Below are 23,457 nucleotides of genomic sequence, written 5' to 3' on the forward strand. Positions count from 1 at the left end.
GAACCAGGGTGACTCCATACAGTGACTGCCTGTGGGCTAGATATAGGGAGTTTTCTCCTAGCCACCATGTTCAAAACAACCACCTCATATCCTATGGGTACTGTCTGTCCTCTTCACAGAGAGAGGAAGTCACTACAGGGTGATTTCACATAGTTTGGTTAAAACTCGAGCAACTTTTGTTGACATTTGGAACTTAGGGCAAGGAAAGATAACATAAGATAGGATAAGTTTGCTTATGTAAGGCTATTCTATGTAGGATAGGCTGAAATTGGGTAACTTCTGTTGGTTATGCTAACTGAAATTGAAGCATCCTAATTCCAAACTCATGTTCAAATTAGACCAAAACTACCTAATGTAATGGGATCAAAGCAACTGTAACCAAACTAACATTATATAAATTTGGGTAAATTAATATTTAATGTATCATCATCACCAAGTAAATTTTTATTTACTGTTTTACAATAAAATGATTAAATGTGTGTACCTGTATGATTTGTGATATATACATTTGCTTAATTATTTATGTTCTGTATTATTTGTTCATCTTCCTGTTATCTATTTATTTCTAGTGTATTTAACAATGGTGTCTGTGGGACCAACCACCATAGCATTGAATGATTGGATGTAATGAATAATGAATTGGAAGAAATGTGGAAAGAAGTGATTGTGGCTTAATTTGAAGTACTATCCCAGCATTTGCTGCAGGGTACCGAGGAAAACCATTACAAAATATACCTCATTATATTAATTTCCTTAAGTAGGAAGAAAGCATAAGAGATCACCGTCCTGTGCGCGTGTGTCTCCTTTGAAATATTGAACCAACTTATCAGTAATCACAAAATGTATTAATGTTATGAGAGGCCACCCCAACCTCATACTTTTCAGTTCCTCACAACTGGTAATATGGCAGACACAAACTTAGGGGGTTGGTGTCAAACTTAATAAGAGGACCTTCGAATAGATATTTAAATCATATGCCTCTTATGGTATGCTTTCTCTTTTTAGAACATGTAAGTGAATGAAAATTATATTTAGCATTTGTTCTGATGGGGATGACTCATGAGCCATAGAAACAGGGCACGTGAAACATACCTACAGATTCTGTATGAAATACTGTTTATAAGTCAAAGAGTTCTAAACATGACTGCATATCTCTGAAGTTATATCTGACAAATTTAATAAACTGTCTCTAAATTCACAATATCTGCCATAATGTTAATCACTTTGCTATATTTTTCATTTAAACACATTTTGATCAGCCTAACTAGTATCATGGGTAGCCCGAACTCTGTGAGGATTCTGTAAAATACTTTCCTTTCAACTGAATCAAAGCTTTCTGAAGTCTCTCAAAAGCTGATGTACTGTCTCACTGTACTCCCATTTTCTTTGTCCAGTACCTGATAAATATGAAAAATGTGACCAGCAGTTGATCTGTTATTCTGAAGCCCACAGTGATGAGCCTCAATAATTTCGTCCATTTCTGGACTTCAGAGGATACTGGATAACATTTTGTGTGAAGTCAATAACAGCAATATTGCACAATTACTAGTTCTACTGCTCTGCTTGTATATTGGTACAAAAAATATACTCCTTCTACTGGTCAGGCAAACGCTTATTAAGTTAATCTGAGATATGGTAACATCCGCAGAATTAGTGCTACTACATAACAGTAGTTCAGTTACTTCGACTAAACTGTGAGTTGAATTAAGGTTAGGTTATATTATGAGAAATACACCGAATCGGGTGAGTTTTGCATGCACAAAATGACGGTAAAGCATATCGTCTTATTTTTAGTTGCCGGTTTATATATACTATGAGTATATAAATCACAGATGAAGTTTTGTAATTCATATGATTCATTATTTTACCACTCACACCACGCCTACCACATACCCGACTGAAAACCAAGATTTTGAATTGTCAGCGGACGGTTACACTCTTTGGATATCACGATCATCACGATGATCACGATGCTAGGCATACAATTCCCCGTCTTTGTGTCTTACGGATAACTGGTTGGTTAAGTTGCACATTGTCCGTGTAAATTGTATGGGGCTTTGACAGTGTTTATGGCGCCATTTTTGGCGAAGTTGAGTACTATTGGAAATACTATGGCGGATTTGCGGAGTGGTAAATAGTTACTACCTGTTTTCTTTACAGTTCCATTATTCGCTGTTGAACTATGGAAACGAAATGCCCTTGTTGAATATTTTGTCTACTTTATGTTTTTTAATTGGTTAGGAAAAATTATTATTATTGTCGATATGTAACTTTTGACACGAGGATTTTCATCCCACGAGTGGTCTTTCATGTAACCTTATATTTGCTGGGTAGTAGCCCCCATTAAAACAATTTGGCATTTTGTGAGTTTCTCGTTTAATATCTTGCCCTTTATTTTAGACACCGCTTCTCCGATGGATGGACAGTCAGGGAAATCAAATAACATACAGGTGCAGTATTTATTTATTTGTGTGAGGTTAGCATCATGTTAAGTGGTTGCATATAAAATCGTGATTTGTATGTTTGAATGTTGTCTGCGTGTTTGCTTTTACGACGTAATGGCTTTTTCATTGTGCTTTATTTACATATTTCAGTGTTCGTTAGGATCAAAATTGTATATGTCTTATAACTTTTACGTTAATCTGTATAGGTGTAGTGTTTTTTTTTTAGTTCTTTTTAAGCGTAATACGTGAGCGACACGAACTTGAACAGAATAACATTTTAATCACAGCATTATTAAACTTAACCGAAGATAGAGGTAGGTTCATGAAATTATATCATTTTGAGTAAATGGATCGTTGATTCCTACATTAAATACTCTTCATCATTCCCTCTGTATAGTCAGTCCATATTTCCATACTCTGCTGTCATTAGCTCCAGACCAAATTTTACTTTGTACTCTATGTTGCTATGTATTCATTTTGTAGTTAGGTATTAACATTGATAACTAATGTTGATTTCAACTTAACTGTATCTAAATTATTGAGGCCTGGTCTTGGCTAAATATCACCCAGAATCATTCATTCATTCATTCATTGTTTATTAATCCTGTAGATCATGATACAATGATATAGGACAAGTCTTCCAGCTAATATACATTATTAAGTTATGACAATCTTAATACAAAAAATTATATAAGATATACAGCATTTTATACATTAGCTACTACATACTTCTGCTTATATCAGTAGTCAGTATTTGCAAAATCATCGTTCAAATAGTCCTCTGTTGAGTAATAGCACCTCATAATAAGTAACTTCTTCAATTCCCTTATGAAGTGGGTTTCGTTCTCCTTTTCATTTATTCACCTTCCATAAATCCTGCTGAGAGTATATTCTCATGCGGATGTGGCGATCGTCCTTGTTACAGTCACAACTAAGAATTACAGTTGTCATCCAATAGCATTCACGTTTGTAATAAAATACTGATAAACATATACAATATAATAAATAAGTTAATTTTAATAGTAAAAGTAATGGCAAACCTTATACAATTTGTACAGTTTTATAAAAGTCTATTAATTAAAAATTCAATAGTTAAAACACAATGTCATTAATGAGTTTTGTATAACATACATTAATTATATAATAAATTGAAATAAAGACTAGTATACAGTAATATAAAGATTGTATACATCTAAAATAAGCATCTAAAAACCAGAACACAGACTGACAATCTTGTCTTCTTTTAATTGTAACTCACATCTTAAAAAGATTTATAACCACAATATTCCTATAAAGAATAAAAAGAATGTAAATATAAAAATTGTTTTAATAGTACCTCAAAACTCTTAGTGTCACTCGATATATCCTTAATATGTTGTGGTAGATTATTATAGGCCTTTGTTCCTAAAAAGTAAACTCCCTTTTGGTATTTTACTGAAATTTAGATGAGGCTGATGGAGATTATTTTGCTGTCTGGTATTTCTATGAATCTCTGAATTTACTATGAATTTGTTTCTGTTTTTTATCACAAAGAGCATAAGAGAATTTAAAAATAACCTCAGTTATGAATATTGGGCTGACGTATTTAATATAAATGAAGATGTAAATATAATGTTCAACAATTTTTTAAACACATTCTTAAGAATATTTAATAACAGTTTTCCTTACAAAAAATTATTATTCACCCATACCAAAGAACCCTGTCTAACAATAGGCATAAAAACGTCATGCATTCGTAAGAGAGAGCTATATTTTCTTAGTAGAAATTTGGATGATCCGGAATTAGCAAGATATTACAAGAATTATTGCAGAATCTTAACAGAGGTTACAAAGAAAGCAAAACAACTTTATTATAATAAATTAATTTTAAATTCCTATAATAAAATAAAAACCACTTGGAGTATCATCAGTACTTTAACTAAAACTAAATTGGAAAAAAATCCAATAGCAAGCATAAATATGGAAGATAAGTTATGTAATAATATACAAAAAATGTCTAGTTACATTAATAATGATTTTATATATCCACTACCACAAATAAAAAATAGTTCTACTAAAGACAGGAATGAAGCCCTTAAATTCCTACCATGTTTAAACACCCCTTTCCAGATATATATATATATATATATGTCACCAGTAACTAATAAAGAAGTTAAAGACATATTGAAATCATTAAAATGGAAATATTCACATGGATATGATGAAATGCCACAATATATCCTCAAAATAAGTTTACCATTCATATTGGCACCATTAACATATATGTGTAATAAAGTATTGAATCTTGGTGTCTTCCCCTCAAGATTAAAATATTCTCAAATACATCCTATTTTTAAAAAAGGTGATAGAACTGATATAGCAAATTATAGGCTGATATCTTTACTGACATCTTTCTCTAAGATCTTTGAAAGAATCATATATAATAGATTTCAACATCATCTAGACATTAGTGATATATTAGCACATGAACAACATGGTTTTCGAACTAAATTGTCCACTGAATCAGCCATCTGTGACTTAATAAATACTATTCTAACAGCAACAAATAATAAACTTATTGTGGGAGGCCTTTTCTGCAACCTGACCAAAGCATTTGATTGTGTAAATAACACAATACTTCTTGCTAAGCTAGAGTTCTATGGTTTTAATGGTAAAGCAGGAAAGTTAATTAAAACTTATTTGAGGAATAGACAACAAAGAACAGTACTAAATAGCAATATTACTAGTGGAATTTCGGAGTGGCAAAATGTAAAACAGGGAGTCCCTCAGGGCTCCGTTCTGGGGCCATTGCTCTCTTTGATATATATATATATAAAATGATTTGCCAAATACAATAAATAAAGAATCAAAACCAATTTTATTTGCTAATGACACCACCATATTGTGCTGCAAGTCAAATCTTAAAGAACTTGACATCGCCCTGAAAGAAACTCTTGAATCAATCAATAAAAGTCAATAAATGGTTCTCTATAAACTCGCTAATTTTGAATCTAACTAAAACGAGTTGTGTCCAGTTTTTAACAAAACCAAATGCACTAATAAGCTTAAATATTAAACATTGTGATATCCAAATTAATAATATGAATACCTTGAAATTCCTTGGGCTAACAGTTGATAGTACTTTAACATGGAAGGACCATATCAAACAAATAGCCAGTAAATTGAGCTCGGCTTGTTATGCTATAAGAGTTTTAGTCTCAGTATTGTCTCTAGAGAGCTTATTGATGGTGTATAATGCCTTTGTTCATTCTATAATGTCATATGGCATAATATTCTGGGGAAATTCAACATATAGTACACAAATATTTAAAATTCAGAAAAGAATAATTAGGGTAATAATGAAAGCAGGAAATAGGGACACTTGTCGGCCTTTATTTAAGAAATTAAACATTCTTCCTTTTTATTCACAGTATATATTTTCAGTATCGGTCTTCATAGTTAAAAACATGGACAAGTATGTAGCAAATTCAGATATTCATAACATTTATACGAGACAAAGATATGAACTACATTATCCAACTTATAAATCAACCAGGGCGCAAAAGGGAGTATCTTACACTGGAATTAGAATATTTAACAAATTACCACATAGTATAAAAATTTTTACGCAAGATTTAAATAAATTCAAATATTCGCTTAAAAATTTTTGCAAGTGGGCTCTTCTTACTCTCTAGATGAGTATTATGAATGAGAAACAAGAGATGATTGTGTTAATTATAGATAAGTGAATCAACACTAGTCATTTTTAAAAACTTCTATTGTAGGATACATATACTTTTTTAGTTATGATTTTACTCTGTAATAGACAATGTTGATATGTATTTTATTGTGATAATAAGTTGCAGTGCAAGTTACATGCATGTTGTATTTAATTATTTAATTTTAGGTGGGCTCTTTTTATTTTTTAGGTGAGTGTTATGAATTGAAAATAAGGGATGTTTGTGCTAATTACTGATAAATAAAACTACACTAGTCATTTTTTAGAGTTTTATTGTAAGATGCCCATAACTCTATGGATATGATTTTGCTCTGTTATTGACAATGTTGTTATGGATTTTGTTATGATAATAAGTTGCAGTCCGAGCATTATATGCATGCTGTGTTTAGTTATAGCGTTGTATCATCAGTTATTGCAACAATGGTTGTGGATGTTGTAATATCTTAATGGCGTCCTCTGGATTGATTTTATTGTAACTAGGGCTTGGGCGTGTTCTATATCTAGTGGCGCCATTGCCAAATGTAGACTTAATGAACAAATAATAAATTGAATTGAATTGAATATGTACTGAGATGCCAGAGGTAAGATTTCTATTTCTCTAAATAAGTTCCTGCACGAATCCCTCCTCCTGCATCCCAACATAATTCTAATTATATTCTTTTGCATTCTAAAAATGTTTATACTTTGGGGTGAGTTACCCCAAAAGGGTAAACCATAATTTGTAATAGAATTAAAATAAGAGTGATAAACCATTTTTAAGGTATTTATGGACGTGTATGGTTTAAGCGATCTTATTATGTAGCAGACTGCACTTAGTTTTAAACTAATATACTCAATGTGGTATTTCCAGCTCATTGTGTCATCAGTGATAATTCGAAGAAATTTGATAGTGGATATAGATGTAATTTGTTTTTTATCATATACAATTTTTATTTCAGATTTAGGATTTTTATTTCTAGCTGTGAATTGAATGTAGTGGGTTGTTAAAATTTATAGAAAGTTGGTTTACTTTGAACCATTCCAATTACAAATTACAAAAGACAAGTAAAGTTTTAAAATCTTTGTTAAAAATTAAAATACATAAACCATACGGTTTGTGTCAGTAACCCCTGTCATCTCTCTTCAAGGTGGCCGATGTTGTGCCTCCTATGTAACTTGATTAGGGAGATTCTTAATATTGTCCGTTATGATTTCTTGGCCCGCTGTGCTGTGTATACAGCATGTAAGGCTAGTGAAACATCAAGTGAGAAAACTGAAATAGTCGCATTGGACGGACTTGTCTTTTGTAATTGTAACTGTTAGTGTGACGGACCAAAATGAAACATATCAAATTTGAACCATTCATTTATACTATGAAAAGCATTGTTTATATTTACACAGAGATCATCATAGTTTGAACTTTTAACTAACAGGCTAGTGTCATCTGCAAATAATATAGGTACAGTTTTATAATTTATAGTTTTGTGTAAATTTTTTATATAAATGAGAAATAACAATGGACCCAGAATCAAACCTTGTGGGACACCATGTCTAATTTTGTCCCATGTCGAAAATTCATTGAGATTGAGATTAAGATTTATATTTGTAATTAAAAGCCTTTAATATCTATTTCTGAAATAAGATTCAAGCCATAGTTTAGCTTTACCCTTTATCCCATAGAACTCCAATTTCGACAACAGAACCTCATGATTTAACAATAGAAGGCCTTTCTAGGTCACAAAAATGCCTCCTTTTAAGTTTTTGCTGTTTAATGTATTGTAGATTTCATTCACTAACTTGTATATTGCTCATCTGTTGAAGATTTTGTTCTAAAACCAAATTGTTCTTCAACTAAAATGTTATTGTTATTTAAGTGCTCAATCAATTGAATGCTCATAGCTTTTTCTAATAACTTAGAGAACGAAGTTAAAAGTGATATTAGGCCCATAGTTGGAAATATTTGTTTTCTCACCCTTTTTTTAAACAGTGGTCATATTTCTGAGAATTTTAAATGATCTGGAAAAATTCCTTGTGATAATGAATTGTTGCATATGCGAGTCAAAGGAGAGCTAATGAAAAGGGAACTCATTCTTAATACTTTAGTGGATATTTCATCATATCCATAAGAGCTTTTTGCTTTGAGAGATTTAATTATATTTTCAACTTCCTTGGTTGATAAAGATTTAAGTTTAATATGTGGAAAGGGATTTATAAGTTTTCATTAAATACTGAATGGGATTAGTGTCTGGGAGGTAACTAATATTAGTATTATTTTGTCTATTTTTTGCATTTTTATTTTCAGCTACAGCTAAAAAGTAATTGTTAAAAGTTTCCGCAATTACTTGCTTTTCTCTAATCCATTTTCCACCCACCTTTAATGTGCATATTTTTTCATTATTTGGCCCCGTTATTAGTTTCTAATTTTACTATATCCCATATGGTTTTGTTTCTATTTTTGGAATTTTGAATTTTGTTATCATATTTTAGTTTCTTAGCTTCCTTAATGACTTTAGAGAAAATTTTACAGTATTTTTATAATAGTTTCTTAATTCTGAATTATTACTGTTTCTACATGCCATATAAAGTACTCTTTCACGTTTACAGGACATTATTCCTACAGTAATCCAATCACTTATTTTATTTGAAAAAAAAAAATTCTTTTTTTGGAAAACTGGAAGAGTACATTTACAAGTAAGTGTCTAAAAAGGAGTTAAACATTATATTAACATCATCACTAGAAAATGTTGAGTCCCATGTTTCATAACTTAGTTTAATTATGAAGTAATTTATTGTCTGTTTGTTTATTTTCCTTATTATCTTAAATTGTTTAGCATGTGTTCTCATGTTTATTGTTTTAAATGTTATGGATTGTGCCTCATGATCAGACAATCCATTTATTATAGGCCTTACAGAATAATTTTCCCTTCTAGTAATATCGATGAAAATATTATCAATGGCTGTAGCAGAATTTCCTTGAACTCTGGGCAGAAAATTTATTGTACTTATTAAATTATAATTTCTCAATAAGGTATCTAATTTGTTTTTCTTTTCACAATCAAAAAGGTAATCCTTATTAATATCCCCACAAATAATATATTCTTGTGTTGAGGTATATAGACTTCTAATTATTGCATCTAGTTTTGTTATGAATGTATCAATGTTTCCAGTCGGAGCTCTATATATTGTAATTATACAAAGTCTGTTGGAGCTCAGGTTTAACTTAACAGCAGATACCTCAAAATCTTTTTCTTTACAATATTTTTTTAGGACTATGTTTAAAAATTTAAAGTTTGTGCGTAGATACATACATACTCCTCCTTTTTCATGCAAGGTTCTACAATAGTTTGCTCCTAGTTTATAAGAATCTATGTTTAACTGTTGTAATTCCAAGAAATTCATGTAATGTTCTGTAAAACATAATATGTGTGGGGAGGCTGGGTGTAGATGACTTAATAGCTCATTTACTTTCCCCCTTAAACCACTAATGTTCTGATAGAAAATATTGAAGAATTTGATATAGTTTTCTTTTTTGGTTACTCCATTTAAGGAAATATTTCTTTTTGGAGCACCTTTATTTACCATAAAGAATCCTTATTTTTCATACCTGGTAGTTTTTGGAGTCTTATTTGATTTGCATACTGGTTCATTTTTTTGCTCTGTAGTTGTTTTTACTGAGTCATTCATAGCTGGACACTTGTTGGTTTGTAGATTTGCATTATAATTTTCAGATTCCTTCCAGAGCAAGCAAATTGGGGTCAAATTTTTATTAGATTGAGAAATTGTCACACAGGTTGCTGCTATATCTTTAAGTATTTCTTCTTTTCCTCTTTTGTTCAGATGCATACCTTGTCTGTTTAAGTCACAGTTCATTACTGTGACATGTTAATGACATTTCATGATTTTCAACAGTTTCCTATTAAAAGTATTTATCTCAATATTTATGCAAGACCAATATGTCAGGTTGTGTCTATGTGGTATACCTAATAGAATAATATTAGTATGAGTATTATTACTTATAAAGTTTACAATGTGTCTTAGTCCAATTTTAGAATTATTTTTTGAGATATCTCTTGCACCTCCACTAAATACAAGAACATCATTTTTTCCTAAGGTTAAAATAGTATCTTTTACAGAATTACTTAGGGTAAATAAATCAGCTCCTGGTTTTATAATTCCAATTACCTTATAAGTTTTATCAAGATTTTCTCTCAGTTTACTTGCACATCTCCTTACATGGCTGTCTCCAATAATTAATATAGTGTGGTTTCCTTTGTTCTTTGAAGCACTTGCTGCTGAATCAGCAACTTTCTCCTTCGGAACCTCTTTCTCATTCCTTGCATTAGCCTCAACGGTTTCATCCCTGTCATATGAATGTAACATGTCACTGTTTAGAACTTTATTGTTATTAGATGTTACTAGACCATTTATTATCACTGAAATGTTATTAATCATCTGTCCATTTGCATCATCCTTGTATTTACCATCTCTTGCTTGAAAATTACTTTTGTTGATATTATTTCGTACAGTTTTACTTGGTCTATGTTCATAGGCAATTTGTTGTAAAAGATACAGCTAGCTACTGAAGGATTACTGTTATAAAGTGATAGTCTTTATTTATTGTTATATGTGTATATTTGTTCACTCACTGTGCAGTTACACTTTTTTCTTTACATATAGGATTGTTTCTTGTATGTATAGGGCATATACTGTTAGTATCTTTAAATTTCTAAAGCTATCCCTGCACGATTCCAGATGTTTTAGCCCTGCAATGTATCTTACTGCCCTTTTTTGGAGTTCAAAAATTCTTCTTCTTCTTCTTCTTCTTCTATGTCCCCATACTATTATTCCATAAGATAGATGAGGATAGATCAAACCGTAATACAACATTCTTCTTTCATTTAAATCCCAGTATTTTAGATAGCCTGTTAATTATGAACAGGTTACAGCTAATTCTACTGCAGGTTTTTTCAGTATGTAATTCCCAGCTCAAGGTATTATCTGTTACTACCCCCAGGAAGTTTGGGCTTTTTACATTTGATATTTCCCTGTTCTTTATTAGGATTTTTAGATTACTTTCCTGCCTGCATTGTTTTGTCTGGAAGAGAATATAAGATTTATAAATAAATTATTTGTCTCAAAGTATTGCTCTACCACTCCTATATTATTTGAAGTTGTGTTTTGGAGCTTATTCATATCTTGTCCTACATTCAGTATTGATGTGTCATCAGAATACATTATTGATCTGCCTTGTGTTAGATGTGGGATATCGTTTATGTACAAGATGAAGAGTAATGGGCCAAGGACCGATCCCTGGGGGACTCCGTGTCTGACTGGAAGGCTACGTGACAGATATTCTTTCATGCAATTGCCTTCTGTGTGTGTTACTTTTACGTTGTGAGTTCTGTTTCTGAGATTGGATTTGATTAGCTTATGAGGTATACCACGAACGCCATATTTGTATAATTTATCCATGAGAATGTTATGTTTAATACCGTCAAAAGCTTTTGATAAGAGTAATAGTACACAGTTGCATTTTATTTTATCATTCAAACTTTCTATTATGTTTTCAATAATTGTGGCAATTGCATCATTAGTAGATTTATTTTTCCTAAATCCAAACTGAGATCTATTAAGTATATTGTGTTCTTCTAAAAATGCTATTAACTGGTTAGCTATTATAGTTTCCAGAACTTTTGAAAGGGCAGGTACAAGAGTAATTGGGCGATAGTTATTTGCACCTTCTTTTATCCTGTTTTTGTAGATTGGTTTGACTACCGATTTTTTTAGTTTAGAAGGGAAGATGCCTTCTCTGATTGATGCATTGACCAATTTGAAGAGTGGCTTTATTATGTAAGGTGTACTATTTTTTAGCAGATATGGCGAGATGTTATCAAGTCCTGCTGATTTTTTATTCTTCATGCCCTGAATTACTTTAATCAATTCAGTCTGTTATTTCTGATAGGACAAGTGAATCCTTTATGCTTATATTGTTATTACTAGTTTGTGGATGTAATAATTTTTTGTGAAATATAAGTTTATTTACAGTTTCTATGAAGGTTTTGTTAAATATTGTCACGTGTTGGGTGTGTCACGCGACAAATAAACTCACGCGGGTCACGGATTCAGCGAATCTTTATTGGACACTCATACTTATACACCATATAATTGTTATCGCTTGTGGTATCACGTGACTTCCGCGACGTCTCGACTAGGTTCCAACTGTGCTGTATGAAGGCTAGATCTCGACTGTCCGTCGTAGCTCTGTCGCTCTCGACTTATGTAGGTGTTACGCGGATCGGATGCGAGACACCATTCGCCAAGGTTCGATCTCACTTCTTCGGCAATCCGTTGCTTCGGGAACGATCTCTATAGATTACGGCGGTAACGTGTTTCGTCTCATCCGTTGGTACTCAACGGCCTTCTGTTCATCCCCGGGGAAACGCGTTCGTTGTTTCGGCATTGTCTACGTAGCGGCCCACTGTTATAGCGTTGCCATGGAAGTATCTACTCCAAACACGTTACATTGCCCCCTTCTAAAGGTTGTTCGTCCCGAACAGCCTAACGGTGCATCCTTGGTTTCGTTTCCTAAGGTGTTCGTCTTCCGCGTGTTGCCTCCGCCCATTTCTTCGCTGTTTTGCCTTCCTTCCTTCCGCCCCCCTTCTTCCAGAGTGCTCGCCCCGAGCATTTCCAAGGTTCAGCGGTGGACGTCCCATTGTCTCACATTCATTCTTCGCTTTCATTCTCCATTCATCCTTGCTAGGGAGGCCGGCACTTCTGCGTTACCGGTTCCTCCCATACGGGCCGTTTCCTTTCTTCTGTTTTGGAGGCGGTCGACACCTCCACAGTGTGCAGTCCATGTCTTGTGGTAGGCTGACAGAAGATTCGACTGTTCGCTTTCCGATCTTCACGCTGATAATCTCGTAGAAGTTCTTCTTACGAGTCCTTATCCCTCCTAGGTGCGATCGCTGTCCTGATCTACACCTTCCCGTGGCATCCTTTTTCTTCTGGCGTAGCGGTCTTCTGCCGCCTATATTCTTTGTTCCCGTTCTTCCTTTCCAGGCTTCTTGTTCAGCATTGACCCTGGTTGAATATTTCTTTACGAGATCTCCCTTGCGCCGTGTCGCACCTGCACGACTAGTCATATTTCTGTCGGCAGCCAATTCGTGCCACGGTCCACAATTTCCTTGGGTCGTAGGTTTCCTGAAGATGTTCCTATTGCGCCATACGGCCGGACACCTTCCGGTCTATTGGCGTTTTCCGTGCCGCTTTCGCACGGCATGTTGTCCTCCTGCGGGCGACAGCCAGTTTCTTCTGGGGTTCGCGTTTTTCCCACGACGAATCCTTTGCTTTCTGGCGGCGGCGCTGCGTGGCCGGTGTTCGGTCCCTACGCCTTTTCTTCTTCGGTTCTCCGACCGGCATTACTTCGGCGTCTTCTACGGGTACCTCTTCTTTTTGTGCCGCCCCAGGTTTCCTGCCCGGTGAGGCCGGCTTCTCCTCTTCTTGACGTGCCTCCATCTCTTGGCAGGCAGTCCTCTTTTGTCTCGCAATACGGCCATCTCTTCTCGCCGGTTTTTCAATTGGCCATCATTTGTTCATGTCTGGCGTCCGTTTTGTAATATAACGCTCGTTGTGCTCGTAAATTCACTAATTCCTCGTCAATGGAGGCGTATTTAGGTTCGCTCCTTGCCGGTCACGTGTTGTCAGTCCACTCTTTTAAGTTCGTCTCAGAATCCGTACTGATGCCACTTCTGACACCAGTTGTCACGTGTTGGGTGTGTCACGCGACAAATAAACTCACGTGAGTCTCGCATTCGGCGAATCTTTATTGGAAACTCATATACACCATACAATTGTTATCATTTGTGGTATCACGTGACTTCCAACTGTGCTGTATGAAGGCTAGATCTCGACTGTCCGTCGTCGCTGTGTCGTTCTCGACTTATGTAGGTGTTACGCGGATCGGATGCGAGACACCATTCGCCAAGGTTCGATCTCACTTCTTCGGCCATCGGTTGCTTCGGGAACGATCTCTATAGATTACGGCGGTAACGTGTTTCGTCTCATCCGTTGGTACTCAACGGCCTTCTGTTGTTCATCTCCGGGGAAACGCGTTCGTTGTTTCGGCATTGTCTACGCAGCGGCCCACTGTTATAGCGTTGCCATGGAAGTATCTACTCCAAATACGTTACAATATGTTACATGTTCTACTCAGACTTGAGACTATTTCAGTTCCATCTTGTAAGTGTATATTACTAGTGGGAGTATTTTTTGGTAAGTCTCTTTCTCTATTAACAAATTCCCACAATATTTTTGAAGTGTTATTTGATCTGGTTATATTATTCTGAATGTAGTTTGCTTTTGAATTTTTTTTAATATTACATTATATTCCTTTTTATATGCTTTATAGATATATCAATGTTCCTGAGTCTTACTTTGCATATGAAGGTTGTACAAATCCTTTAGTTTTGTTCTTGCTATTACAGCATCTTTTTTTATCCAGTGGCTTTTTGACGTACTTATGGTATTTCTCCTTATTTTGGGACAGGCTATATTAAAAAATAGTTAAAAATGCTATAAAAAGAGTCCCATTTTTTTCTCCCTCATTTTTCTTGACACTTCAACCCAGGCTTCAGTTTGTATTAATGAGCATAGACCTATTATATTGTAACGTGTCTTGTCACTGAATACGCCATAGGATTGTTAATTGGTTTATTCAACAACCTACAAGTAACGGCTACAATTAATTATAACAATATTGCGGGGTTTCAGAATTTATAACCCTATTCCCCCAATCAAATCACTCTATTGTCAGTAGACTACACGTTTCACAGTACGGGAGCTCGTATAAGTGTTACTGTATCACACACTCCCAATCAATTCTCAGTTATCACAAACTGTCACTGATTATTACACACTTTCACTCGTAACTCGCCGCTCGCTAGATTCCAACTCTACTCGCAGGCTGCTGCCTTGAGAACTGTTGATAACACACTGGCTCTCGCTTGCTGCTCAGCCGGCTTTTATTCCGTTCGCTGTTACGTGTTGCCCGCGTCAACAGCGTTGTTGCGTGCCACGTCACAGTAGGAACCGGTGCCATGTCGTCGTGTTGCGTCACCGCGCGTTGCACGTTACATCACCGTGGGGAGAGTGACGGGGCGATGACTCGCCTATTACCATAGTAATGAGAGCGCTACGTTACCGCCACGTACCGCTGGGGAGGTGGGGGTCCTCCGTTGCGCAACATGTCACAATATTGACTTATGATATATTCCTGACCCCTTTGTAACATCTTGTTTGTTGTGGTACAGACATATTAATAGTTATACATTGTGCAAAATGATCTGAAAGTAGGCTGTTTATTACTTCAGTATGATAGTATTTAGCCAATATATTAGTTATGATTTGATCTATAGTTGTAGCCATACTCTCAGTTACTCGTGTAGGTGTATTTATTGTCACAGTCAGATTATAAGCTTTTGTAACATCTAATAATTTTTATGACTACTTCCACCTTCTTGGATGTTTATGTTTATGTCTCCTACTGAAATTATATATATTGGTCTTTCTGAATTAGTTTCTCCAGAATATCTATTAGATGGATAAGAAATTCGTTTATTCCACCACTTGGTGATCTATATAATGCAATGATTGTTATTTTTTTCTTTTCACATGTTAGTTCTATACCAGTAACCCCAAAAGTTTTGTCTATACTTTTTTCTGTAACCCATTTCTGAGGTTTATGTTGTTGTACGTTCCTAGAACTGTAAATAGTTATCCCACCCCATTTTTGATCTTTTCTGCTGAAGTTTGAGGCTACAGTATATCCTAATATACTGTGGGAACATCCCACATACTATCACGCTGTTTTGCCGATCAAGGGACAACACTCACGCCTAAGTAAATGGCACATTGCTGTCAGCTCTCATATTTATACAGCACCCGCTGTCCAGCTCACTTTTCACCATCATGAGCACCAACCAATCACATTGCTGCCACCACTCATATTTATATAGCACTCGATGCCCAGCTCACTCATAATCATTACACGTGCTAGCCAATCAGTGCTCACAATAGCAACTACAAATCTAAGCTCCGCCCACCAAGATTGGTATAAAAGACAGAGCTCCAACCCAGCAATCATCACTGACCACATCAGCCAGTCAGCCATCACACTTAGTCCAGAGCGATTGGTCTTCGGAGTAATCGGCTCTTCACTGCGTCAGGGACGGCTGCCTTGGCTCTCCAGCGGTCATGCCCAACACACCGGGCAACTGGCTCATCTGCCACCACTCCAGCGACCGTGCTCCGTGACCAGACGTCTTCCAGCAATCACGCTCTGCAACCAGGCAACGTCTGGCAACTGCCGCACTGTGACCAGACAACTAACTCAGCTGCTGCAACATTAGCCAACACACCATAGCCAACATCTGTTTCTACCAGTGCATGCAGCCATCACTGGCCAGACAGACCAGCCGAACGGCCATGAAACTATCTACCGCGGTAGAACAAATGGCCCCTTTCAGGGCCCACAAACTTTCTGGGGTGGTTGTCTGTTGGAGTATCGACAATCCCACAATACATTGAGCAATTTCATCATCTTTAACACAATGTTCAGGAATTGCCAATATATCTGGGGTGGTACTTTGAAGGAATGCTGTGAATAGTTCAGTTTTATTGCTGAGATGTATTATTTTTAGTTTTTGTCTTGAATTGGTTTCTATATTTTGTAATGACTGGAGCCTTATGGATCCAGTCTCCTTTATTAGTTTCCCTGGTTTGAGTTGCTCAGAGCTATTACATTTAAGTATTTTTTTTTGTTTTACCTATTATTTTACTTATTTCTTGAGATATATGCTCTTTGCCTATTTTGTTTAGGTGCTGTCCATGCCTTGTATGACAGGTTGATAATCTTCAGTTAGTGGTGTATTAGTCAAGTAATCAGTTAAGCTATTTTCCATCATTTTTGTAGGAGTACAAACCGTGATATATTGAGTGATTGGTTCCCCAGTGTAGTCAGCTTTTTTGTGTAGGATTAAGAGAGTAAGCAGATTGTTATAGAATAACTGGTAATTGCCTGTTGATTTGTGTAAAATGCTGTGTTCTGTAAGATTTATATAGGTTATAACATAACATAACATAACATAGCTACATGGTTTCACAGATCCATTGTCCGGAAACCGGACTGGATATTGAACTCGTCACATCCAAACTGACATTGCAATGTGCAACCTGGTCTAGACAATAAAATATTCAACAATTATAACATTGATAGGTACAACAGTATAAAAATCAGTCATCTTACAATTCTTTGCTAGAACATAGTCTTAGAAAACAGACTGTAACAGTGCATAAAATTACCTACTTGCCATATATTCACCTACCGAGTAAAATGCTTTTGAAGCCAGAAAATCCTTTAGTCTTTGTTTAAAAATATTAATATTGTCTTTCAAGATATATATGTTTTGTGGCAGGTTGTTAAATATTCTAATAGATGTAAAATGCACACCCTTCTGAATGGAAGATAATCTCACAGAAGAAACATGTAGCCTATTGTGCCATCTGGTACTTATTTGATGTATGTTATCGTTTGCTTGGTACATATTATAATTTTTAATTACAAACAATATCATAGTATATATATATAAGCAGGGGACTGTAAGTATACCCAATTTCTTAAAGCCTTCCCTACATGAATCTCTAGGACCCAGCCTTAACAAAACTCTTATTGCTCTTTTTTGGGCCACAAATATGCTTTTCATTGATGAAGATGAGCCCCAGAAAATAATTCCGTAATTGAGTTGAGCCTGAACATGGGAAAAATAGACGATACGTAAAACTTGTCCATTCACAATGGGTTGCAATTTTCTAAGCATGTAAATTGCAATGCATAATTTTTTTATTAAACTAATCGAATATTGTTTCCAATTGAGATGAGAGTCAAGGCACATACCCAGGAACTTAACATTTTCATCAATATTAAGATTTTGATCATTATATTCTATATGTAGTGGATAGTCTAAAGCCTTAGGAGTGGCAAATTTAATTACATGCGTTTTGTACAGATTAAATACTAGTTGGTTATTTTGAAACCATTCATGGATACGATTCATTATTAGATTTATTTTTTGATTCAATGTGGTAATATCTTTTGAAGAAACAATAATAGTGGTATCATCAGCGTAAAGAATGATATGAGCTAGACCTTTTAGGATACTAGGAAAGTCATTGATGTAGACATTAAACAGTAATGGACCCAATACTGAGCCCTGGGGAACACCATGCCTGCTAGTTAACCATCTGGAAACAGAAGTGTTAAGGTTTTGAGTCTGTAATAGAGTTCTCTGCTTCCTGTTAAATAAGTATGATTCAAACCATTTCAACATGGATCCTCTAATTCCATAGTGTTCCAACTTTTGAATTAACAAGTCATGGTTAACGCAATCAAATGCCCTTGTAAGGTCACAAAAAATACCTACTACCAGTTCCTTATTATTCCATGCTTTATATATTGAGTTTGTTAAGTTAAAAATTGCATTTTGTGTCGATGCACCATTTCTAAATCCATATTGCTCATCAACAATAATATTATTATTTGTCAACTGTTGTTTTAACCTATTAAAGACTAATATTTCAAATAATTTGGAAAATCCTGTCAACAGAGAAATAGGCCTATAGTTAGATATTTCGGATGCATCACCCTTTTTAAAACATGGTATGATGTTGGCATATTTTAGCCGATCTGGGTATATTCCAGTATATAAGGATAAGTTATAGATATAGGTGAGTGGTTTAGCTATCTGCTCACCGCATAACTTGATAATTTTATTGGACAGCCCATCGTATCCACAGGAAGTCTTATTCTTTAAAGAAGAGATTGTGCTTAAGACTTCTGCTAAGGTAATTGGAATATTAGCTATTTCAGGAATCTTATCAAGCAGGCTCTTTCTAATTATAGGATGTACACCTTCATATATAGGATACTGGCTAATTAGCTTTTCCACAAATATACAAATATAACCTGAAAACATAAAACTTGGAATATACAGAACTATAATTTTGCATGAGGTTTTGTTGAAGTGTGAAATGTGGTCTCTGACATTAATGGAGGAACATAGACTGGGGGTGTTTGAGATCATGGTGCTGAGGAGAATATTTGGACTGAAGAGAGATGAAGTGACAGGAGGTTGGAGAAACCTGTATAATGAGGAGCTGCATAACTTGTACTGTTCTCCAAGTATAATTAGAATAATCAAGTCAAGGAGGATGGATGGACAGGGCATTTAGCACGAATGGCAGTGAGGAGGAATGCATGATATTGGTGGGAAAGCCGGAAGGAAGGAGACCACTGGGAAGACCAAGACTTAGGTCTGTGGACAATATTAAATTGGATCATAGACAGGACGGGATGGTATGGATTGGATTTATCTGGCTCAGGATAGGGAACAGTGGAGGGCTCTTGTGAGCATGATAATAAACTTTTGGGTTCCATAAAATGCTGGGAACTTCTTGAGTAGCTGCACAGTTATCGACTTACTCTGTGAGTGAGTAAGTATACAGATATTGCATCAAATGAGAAGTGACAAGATAATTGTTAATGGGTGTTAAAAAGGACCCAGGAGGAAGCAGTTGTGGCAGTATCTCAGCATTTGGCCAGAGGGACTTTGCCAGATATTATGTTTTCTTGTCTCAGTTCAGGATTTGTATATTATAGTAATGTCAGCTTCTGTAAAATCTTTGCCAAGAATGTTTTTATATAAACGAAGAAGTTGTTAAAATTTCAACCGTGACAGTCTGAGGATAGTGACACTTTGAGCCAGTTCAGATGATTTCACTGTCAGTGTGCTTCACAGATTTGCAAGTTTTTAAGTTCTGTTAGATTCTTTTACTGGCTAAGTTTTGGAATAAAAATCAAATCCTAGGAGACTGTATCATAAAGAGTACAGTGTTCTGGTTTGAAATCTTATGTAGGATGGAAAGAGCCTGAATTGTTGGAGGAGCGTTTGGTTCCATCTTTAGGGTCAAAGAGTAAGCCAAGCAAGGCAGTAAGCACTCAGCTCTGTCTGCTTGGCATACTCTTTGACCATGAAAATGGAGACAGTATATATTCCCCCAAAACATCAGTGTATGTCTACTTGACTACACAGTGTCACATCCCAGAAGATGATGCTCTTTAAACCCATTTTAGTTTCTTGTTTATGAGTACACAAGAGACTCATGCAGGATGTAACTAATGTTTAGTAGTTATTTTACCATTGTACAGCACATACATTTGATAAAAACAAAAGGTGAAAATTTGATATGTGGTTCACATTTGCTTGAATTTAATGCAAGAAATCTAATATGTGGATTTTATTCCACAACTTAATTTATTGCAAATAATGTGAAACTAAGGGACTGAAATATCTCATTATGTCCATACACATACTTTTATATGTTTATATTGCTATTGACAGGAAAGTTCATTATCACACAAATCTTCCATAATGATGAAGGTGGATGTGCCTGAGGAAGAAACAGCCAGTTGTAAGAACGAAGGGAACAAAGCACGCTGCTCTACAGTCACCCACTCTTTGTCATCCACAAAACCCATATTTGGAGGCAGTGGCAAACTAGGTATTTAAAAAATATTAAATCAGTATACAGACCTTAGACACTTTGCAAACTACTTTACAAATGTGAATGCAGTGAAACGACATGTAGAACATCTCTAGAAGAGAAGACTTTCTTTGTCATGAATAGTGTGTGATCACTGATCATGTTACCACATCCAAAAGTTCTATCCCTGAATCCTAGAGTGTGATTCTTATGGTTCTTATGTACAACGTGAACACTTATTTTTGTCCTGTGAATTCGCAGCTGGTAGATGGGAATAAATTTACAGCAAAGTACCTCCATTAAGTACCAATTCAGAAAGTGTCATTTTGCATGACTATATATCCTGCCTGAGACTGAAAGTTTTTCATTTACCCCTCTAGAAAATATTCTGCTTGTTGTCCCAGAGTCAATCCCCGTGTTGACTTAACGAATGTTTGGGTTGGTATGCAGATTGCATCACTACTGATAGCTAATATCCATTTTTATTACATAATGATGACGTATGAATGGTATAGCTAGGAATGTGAAGTATGTTAGAACTGTATCCACAAATTTTATATTAAATGCTGTGCTGCCTGACAAACCATTTCTTCATAATTAGCTATCAACTCTATGGATAAGAAATGTTTTTCCTTTTGTAGAAACCAAAGGCTAATTTCCATATTCACATTTAAATATTTAATTCAGCCCACACCCTCAAAATCTGTTTCTCTGAGATAGTGTGACACAAAAGCCAGAAGAGACAACCATTGCTAGGCAAAGGTGCAGTAAACACCTTTCTGTGAGAACAGTTACTAACACCACAATAGAAGAACTGTGGGAAACATCATTTTCTATGCAGTTCATACCAAGGCTATGTAGACAGGGCAAATGAGGCAAGCTGCTAGCAGTGGACAGGAGTTCTGAAGGCTCCCAGAGCCATCAGACAGTAAAATACGGTCATGAGTCTCAACAGGATCCAAAACCAAGATTGATTATGCTGGCGAGGACCAGGAACAATATGTCTGACTGAGTTGCTGTCATGAGTTGTTAGAGGGTCACCAGCAGACAATGATGTGAGCACGGAAGCAAAGTAATATTCATTGTTAGGAGCCGATACCAAGCAATGCCCAGTGAAGACCTAGAAAAATTTATTTGTGTCGACAGAGATCTTTGGCATGTGTAAATCAGTGAGACTGGTATAATGTTTTGTATTTACGAGTTATAAGTGTTCAGTAAATTCAGTTACAAATTGAAATCCTGTATCTAGTTACTAGCACATGACAGTATGTTTTAATATTTCGTGCCATCTTTTCTTGGGTCTCCCAAGTACAGGGCTATTGTAAATGATTTGGATGATAAATCAGCGTATTTTCACGATGGTTATAAATACAAACATAAAACAGCAAGGAAACTTGTTAAGTTTTGGTTGTCAGTATTGTTTGTCATACATCAGCTGTTTGTGGCACTCCAATCACTATCAAAGGAAAATGGCGTCTCAAGTGCAGAAGGCTTAGATAGGACAAGCAGGACTCATTCCTTGGTCTACTAGACCCCTGGACCTTCATGCAGTTTCTTCATATAGGGATATGTGACAGTTCCTTCAAGAAAGAATTTAACAGACCATAGTGAATGTAAGTGAATCACAGTTGCATCACATTGATGTATGCAGAGTAATTAATGGAGCAAGAATTGAACACTTCTAGATAAAATTCATGCGTTTCCAAGATATCTTCAGGTTGTTTCATGTATGTATCTGTAACTGTTTAAAAAATGCTCTAATTTATTATCATCCAAATAATTTATAGTAGCCCAGTATTCCCCCTCAGGTTTTCAAAGCAAGATTTTATATACATTTTTCATCTTTCCATGTGTGCTACAGGTTTCACTCTTCTTATCCTCCTTGACTTGGTGATCCTGATTAATTTTTTGAGTTAGTCTTTTTATCCATATTATTTTATGATTTCTCTGTCCCAAATATACAGGCTGTTTTATTATCGTTTAACTATGTTTTTGTTGCTGTTAGATCACTGTGCAGTCTTGACATATCTTGAAATTTATTTAATCTTATACAAAGTTTGGTGAGTGATGATTTGGTACTTCCACCAGACTAACTGGTGTTACATCCCAGAAGATAGTACTCTTCATAGGCTCTGTGCGCTCTGCCTACTCATTGCTAGTTTCTTGCATAACTTACCCTTTGACCCCAAATATGGAGTCAGTATGTTGTTCTGAAACACACTAGAAGATAGTACTCTCCATGTCTCCAGAAATGGTATATTTGAAGATTTATTTTCATTTTTTCTTTGGGGAAACCACTATGTGGTCAGCAGAGCTCTTAAAGTTTAATTTGGACCTGTTGGGTGCATTTTTTATTTTATTTCATTCTCTCAAATTTATTTTGTGTTTAACCTTTTATGAGGTAGCTCTTTCTGAGGGATCCAAATGAATAGGTGTTTTTCCCCCACTCACCCGAGGACGGAAACAGATCCAGTTTCCAAAATGTCACATTTTCTATTTTCTAGAATACCAGATGGTGGAAAAAGTCCAAAAACTCAGCAATTCTTTGGGTTTTTATTCTGTATTCAGTTACAAAAATTGCAGAAACATGGTTTTGAAAATAAAACATATTACATTTAGTGTATCAACTTTTATTTGTTTTTACTTTTGTATATGTTCTTGTTGAGTGTGATGTGTAATGAAATTGAGTGCACTGGAGTTCCAGGATATTGTGGAAACAAA

At 35.3% G+C, this 23,457-nt stretch overlaps 1 protein-coding gene across 6 annotated transcripts in view; it reads left to right on the forward strand.

Moving 5' to 3' along the window:
- Positions 1 to 2,027: 2,027 nt before the first annotated feature.
- LOC111867347 (ran-binding protein 3) overlaps positions 2,028 to 23,457 on the forward strand; it is a 68,616-nt gene continuing 47,186 nt past the window's right edge. For 2 of the 6 annotated variants that reach the window (XM_023857118.2, XM_023857117.2), the window contains exons 1-3: positions 2,031 to 2,130; positions 2,401 to 2,450; positions 20,595 to 20,754. In XM_023857118.2, the coding sequence (XP_023712886.1) occupies positions 2,070 to 2,130; positions 2,401 to 2,450; positions 20,595 to 20,754 (271 nt within the window). In that variant the 5' untranslated portion in view covers positions 2,031 to 2,069. Of the gene's footprint in view, positions 2,131 to 2,400; positions 2,451 to 14,327; positions 14,413 to 20,594; positions 20,755 to 23,457 lie in introns of those variants that run through there. The other 4 variants (XM_033752649.1, XM_023857116.2, XM_033752648.1 and 1 more) reach the window with 4 other exon arrangements.

Source organism: Cryptotermes secundus, unplaced genomic scaffold, assembly GCF_002891405.2.
Source record: "Cryptotermes secundus unplaced genomic scaffold, Csec_1.0 scaffold65, whole genome shotgun sequence".
Classification (NCBI taxonomy): Eukaryota; Metazoa; Arthropoda; class Insecta; order Blattodea; family Kalotermitidae; genus Cryptotermes; species Cryptotermes secundus.